We start from the raw sequence: 6,268 nt of genomic DNA, 5'->3' as shown, positions 1-6,268 counted from the left end.
CATCCCCTTGCTCAAAGGGGCTAGCAACGGTTTGTAATTTTAGCGAAAGCTTTTTAGGCTGTGAGCGGTATCCGAACTCGGTACCGTAGCGTGGCACCCAGAGATGTTAACTACAACACCAGCAAGCCATGTGTGGTTGTATGTATATTACCTAATTGTAGTATACAGAAAAGGAGAAACGTTCGTAGGGTCCCGTCTCCTATTCTCCAATATTTTATCATACCTAGTTTCAAACTCGTGTACAGTTCCAAATTAATATCTTTGATTAATTATCATATCTAAATTTGAACTCGTATATTGTTTGAGCTTGGGCTATAGCACCTTGTAAGCCATTCCACGTATTTATGCATCAATATGGAAATTACATTTCTTCACATCCTTTAGACGTGTAATTCATTCACCATGGTCTTGGATCACGTGTTGGACTTGTGATCGACAACTATTTCCCTCCCGGAAGAGAGCTTAAAACTTATATATGATCGATCTATGGGTAATGCTGTGACATTACGCGCGCACACACACATCCAACTCCCCGCCCACGAGAGTTGGAGTAACTACCAGCAGCGCAGCGCTACTGAAATTATTTCAGCCCTGGGCGGGATTCGAACCCGGACCGCTGTAGAGGCAGCCGGGAACTCTACCACTGCATCACATGTGTGATTTATCATGGTCTTGGATCACGTGTTGGACTCGTGATCGACAGCTATTTCCCTCCCGGAGGAGAGCTCAGAGCTCATATATGACCGATCTATGGATAATGCTGTGACCTTACACACACACATACAAAAAAACTCCGCCCACGATACTAAAATTATTTCAGCCCTGGGCGGGATTCGAACCCGGACCGCCGTAGTGGCAGCCGGGAACTCTATCAACTGCGCCACGAATGTGTGTGTGTGTGTGTGTGTGTGTGTGTGTGTGTGTGTGTGTGTGTGTGTGTGTGTGTGTGTGTGTGTGTGTGTGTGTGTGTGTGTGTGTGTGTGTGTGTGCGCGTGTGTGTGTGCATGTGTGTACTCGCGTGCACGCATGCGCACACAGCATCCTGTCCACGAGAAAATAAATAGAGCTCCTACCTATCCGTCTCGCCCAGTCATCCCCCGGAGCGCCACGGAGCGTCACAGGTCACGAGAGGCGACCCCCGGACAACACCGCACCACCATCTCACCTTTGGACGACGGATCCCAACGACACCATGGCCCTGCCAGAGGTGGTGGTCGTGGTGGCAGCGGTGCTCACGGCGGCCGCCTGGGCCGTCGGCGAGCTGGTACGAAGGCGCGCGGCCACCTGCAGGTGCACATCTTCCATGCAGGGAAAGGTAGTCGTCATTACAGGTGCCTCCGCAGGTGGGTTTCCGAACACCAATATATGTATATGTATGTATATATATATATATATATATATATATATATATATATATATTATATATATATATATATATATGCATATTTGTGCGTATCTATCTTGCATCACAATCACATGTCCCTTCATGATTACAAAACCTTTATGCATACGAATCACCTCAACCTTCAAAGATCACGATAATGACGAATTAAAGATTCCTCTTTCGTCGCTTTCTGCAGGTATTGGCCGCCACACGGCACTGGCGCTCGCCCAGCGCGGTGCCACTGTCGTCCTCGCCTGCCGCAACTTGGCCAAGGCCGCAAGAGTCGCAGGTAAATGCCACTAGTTTTTTTTCTTTTTACATAGACTTCCCAATATACACATTTACATAAAAAAGGTTAATTCGAACGGGATTCAAAGCTTAAACCTTAACCTCCCCTTTCCTCTTACAGAGGAGATCATGTGCGAGACCCAGACCAACTGCGTGAAGGTGCTCCAGCTCGATACCTCCTCTCTGGCGTCCGTCAGAAGCTTCGCGGACACCTTCGTCAGACAGTACAAGAGGTACGGTAATGTTCTTCCTCGACCCCGACTTAGTTCCATTGGTGTTGCTATTTTATGGACTCTATTCCGAGGCACACGTTTTAGTGTTATTTTTACACAAAGGATTACACTCATTTGTCTGAATCTATTGTCACCCCAAAAAGAAAAAAGGGACAAAATGTGTGTGTGTGTGTGTGTGTGTGTGTGTGTGTGTGTGTGTGTGTGTGTGTGTGTGTGTGTGTGTGTGTGTGTGTGTGTGTGTGTGTGTGTGTGTGTGTGTGTGTGTGTGTGTGTGTGTGTGTGTGTGTGTGTGTGTGTGTGTGTTTCTTCTTTTTCACATCTCCCATCATACCACCTTCTGCTGCGCCTTCACCTGCTGGGTCCTCCTCCAACCTCAGACTCGACGTGCTGGTCCTCAACGCCGGCGCGGGGGGTTTCCTACGCCACCAACTGACAGAGGACAACCTCGAGTACACGCTAGCGACAAACCACCTGGGTCACTTCCTCCTCGCCCATCTACTCCTCGGTAGGTCACTGCGTATGCGCTTATACCACCCCTCCTCCCACACATGATATATCCCCTCAAAAGATAAAAGAAAAATAAGAATTTAGTCCGTGGCCTAAACGTCCACCTATGGTTACCCTTGTGGCCCAAACGTCCGTAGACCAAATGCCAGGTAACCACTCCCATTTGCGCACACACATTTTTTTATTTACATCCCCCCCCCATATCTTTTTTTTTATCTTAAACTCAGTCAGCCTGTGGTCACACTCTGGTTGTAGACTCTCAGATAAAGATCAATCACTCTTTTTCTTGTCGCTCCAAAATAAATGAAAAACTTAAAATGTCTCAAATATTTTTTCTTTCAAAAATTTCCTCCGTTACTGCAGTGAGAGGTGTCTAGGTATGATAAACTTTGTCTTAGTTTGGGGATTTAATGTCTTAATATTCCCTTACTGCCGTCACACGGTAAATCTATTAGCGGGACTCGAACGGACCCCTACACATCTAGCTTCTCGATTTCAGTCAGACGTCGATGGTGCAGGGCCAACAAATATGTTTCCTTCGGAACCTGTCCACACTCGTGCTGCTAATACGAGACATAAATGGTGTTCTTGTGCGTCCAGGTTCAGAGATTCTAGTTTGTCATAAGTTTACCAGGGGCTTCTAGTAGTTTGTCACAAGTTTGCCGGGGCCTTCTAGTTTGTCACAAGTTTGCCAGGAACTTGTAGTTTGTCACAAGTTTGTCAGCGGCCTCTGGTTTGTCACAATTCCAGGGCTTCTATTTTGTCACAATGTCGGGTGGAGTGGACCGCATGTTCCGGGCGCGCGCGTGGACACGAACTCAGTCAATGGGTCTGTCGTTCAAGTTTGGCGTTTCTCTCCCTCAGGTAACGTCCTCCGGCGCGAAGACTCCTCCCGCGTGGTCGTGGTCGCCTCCCAAACCCACACCCGAGTTCGAGACCTCAACACGGAGGTAAGTAGGTTACCCTCCCACCCCCTTGCCCGACCCACAGCGGGGAAACATTTCTCCTGGCCGCATACACTCCACACACACAATTCATTCACTTGAATTTTAATTTAGGTACAATAATTGGAGAGTAAAAGACAGGAACCCATAAGCGTCGTACCTTTTTTATATACTACAATTGGGGAAATACACACGCCAGAAGAAATTATCCTAGCCAACACTATAATTGGACCTGAGGTAAAGTTTAAAATAAAGATATGTATAGCCCTACCCCATGTACTACAGTTAGGTTGACACTATTAATATACATATATATATATATATACATATATATATATATGTATATATATATATGTATATATATATATATACATATATATATATACACATATATATATGCACATTTAAATATATACATATGAATATATATATATATATATATTATATATATACTGTATATACATTATACATATATATATATATATATATATATATATACATATATATTTATCATATATTATATTATGTTATATTATATTACATTATATCATATTATATTATATATTATATTATATTATATTATATTATATTATATTATATTATATTATATTATATTATATTATATTATATTATATCATATTATATTATATTGTATATTATATCTTTTCATTGTAAGGCCCTGAATGGCGCCCCGCAGACATACACACCCATGTCTGCCTACCGACGCTCGAAGCTCTGCAACGTCCTGTTCGCGTCTCAACTGGCCCGGATCCTCAAGGACACAGGTACGACACGGATCTGACCGACTGATTAAGTCAGGGAAGATGTAAATGATTGACTAACTTTCTTTAAGTCTTCTTGGCTCCACAAACATGGTAGCATGTGACACCGATCACTACTAAAAAGTTAAATTAGTTATGATTTAAAAATATATATTATTTCATAATTTTTACCTGTTGAATTGATATATAATTCATCAGGTAAAAATTATGAGATGGTTTGTCTTATACTGCATTTGCCTACTAAACCTTTAAAAATTACAAAGGCGCCCCATCCTAATATTTTTCAAGCAATATATATCTTAAGAATAACAAACAGATTCGGGATACATATCTTACTCTTTCCTACTTCAGAAATATAGTAAGAAAGGATAAAATAAAACAAATAGATACATAAATAAAAACAAGGATGAAAAGTTAAGAGATCAACCCATATACTGTATATGTATATATATATCTATATATATATATATATATAATATATATATATAATATATAAATATATATATATAAATTATATATATATATATATATAAATATATATATATATTATATATATATATATATATATGTATATATATATATATATATATACATATATATATATGTATATATATATATACTGTATATATTTATATATATATATATATATATATACATATATATATATATATATATATATGTATATATATATGAGAACAGAGGAAACGGAGACATGAGAAGAGCTTTGAATTTTATTACCGACGTTTCGACACTGTTCTTTTTCTTATTTTCTTGTTGAGTCCTTGGTGTAGTATTTATATGTTTTTCCAGTTTGGTAGGTGTCCTGTTTTATCTATGTGTGTTACAAGTGAGTTGCTGGTTCTTTGTGATCTGACGTCGTTTTTGTGTTTTGTCCTTTTTGTTATCTCTTGTCCGCTCTCTGCATAGTATGACTGATCACGCCCGGTACAGGGGATGTTGTACACAATGCTATTTTCATTTTTAAAGTCTGTTGTTTTGTTTGTTATCATTTTTCCTATTCTTTGCCCTTTGCTTGTAATTATTCTAATGTCTCACCTTGCCCTGTCGCAGGCGTGACGGTGAATTCCTTGTGTCCGGGATTCGTCCAGACGGAGATCTTCCGGAAATCGGAGTCTTTCCTGACCCAGAAAGTATACGGCACCTTGGTTTGGCCGCTTGGAAAGGTGAGTACTTATGAATGAAGTAGAGTGTAAGAGACCATAAGGCCTACACTAGGTAGTTCCATGCCCATTACCACCTATCATCCCCATCTATAAAGTTATTTCATCTTCTTTTAAAACAACCAGTAGTTTCAGGGCTCACCACATGGTTACTAAGTCTCCCCCATTCGTTAACTACTCTATTGATAAACTAGTTCTTGCCTATTTTTTTCTTAAACCTAAATATGTCCATTTTAACTTGTCAAATTTGGACTAACACACACACACACACACACACACACACACACACACACACACACACACACACACACACACACACACACACACACACACATACACACACACACACAAACAAAACCTCGTGGCGCGGTGGTTAGAGTTCTCGCCTGCCACTACTGCGGTCCGGGTTCGAATCCCACCCAAGGCTGAAATTATTTTAGAATTGCTGCGCTGCGGGTTGTTACTCCAACTCTCGTGGGCGGGGAGTTGGAGATATTACCCATAGCTCAGTCATACGAGCTCTGAGCTCTCATCCGGAAGGTTAATAACTGTCGATCACGAGTCCAACACGTGATCCAAGACCATGGTGAATCACACACATACGCACACACACATACACACACATACACACACACAAACACACACACACACATACACACACAAGCACACACATACACACACAGATATACACACACAAACACATGCACACACATATGAACACACACGCGCGCGCACACACACACACACACACACACACACACACACACACACACACACACACACACACACACACACACACACACACACACACACACACACACACACACACACACACACACACACACACACACACACACACACACACACACACACACACACACACACACACACGCTGCTACAGCGGTCTGAGCTTGAATCCTGCCCAGAGCTGAAATAATTTCAGTATCGC

The 6,268-nt window shown here is 41.5% G+C and overlaps 1 protein-coding gene across 1 annotated transcript in view; it reads left to right on the top strand.

Annotated features, from left to right (window-relative positions):
• Positions 1-958: 958 nt before the first annotated feature.
• The window catches only part of LOC143034929 (retinol dehydrogenase 13-like), an 8,363-nt gene continuing 3,053 nt past the window's right edge, over positions 959-6,268 (top strand). The window contains exons 1-7 of the mRNA XM_076201279.1: positions 959-1,343; positions 1,581-1,673; positions 1,794-1,905; positions 2,283-2,410; positions 3,277-3,362; positions 4,033-4,141; positions 5,210-5,322. Of these exons, the coding sequence (XP_076057394.1) occupies positions 1,193-1,343; positions 1,581-1,673; positions 1,794-1,905; positions 2,283-2,410; positions 3,277-3,362; positions 4,033-4,141; positions 5,210-5,322 (792 nt within the window). The 5' untranslated portion in view covers positions 959-1,192. The remainder of the gene's footprint in view (positions 1,344-1,580; positions 1,674-1,793; positions 1,906-2,282; positions 2,411-3,276; positions 3,363-4,032; positions 4,142-5,209; positions 5,323-6,268) is intronic.

Source organism: Oratosquilla oratoria, chromosome 18 (genome assembly GCF_046742065.1).
Source record: "Oratosquilla oratoria isolate Oo_2021 chromosome 18, ASM4674206v1, whole genome shotgun sequence".
NCBI lineage: Eukaryota > Metazoa > Arthropoda > Malacostraca > Stomatopoda > Squillidae > Oratosquilla > Oratosquilla oratoria.
The sequence above is the reverse complement of the archived record's forward strand: the minus strand, read 5'-3'. Positions and strand labels throughout refer to the sequence as shown.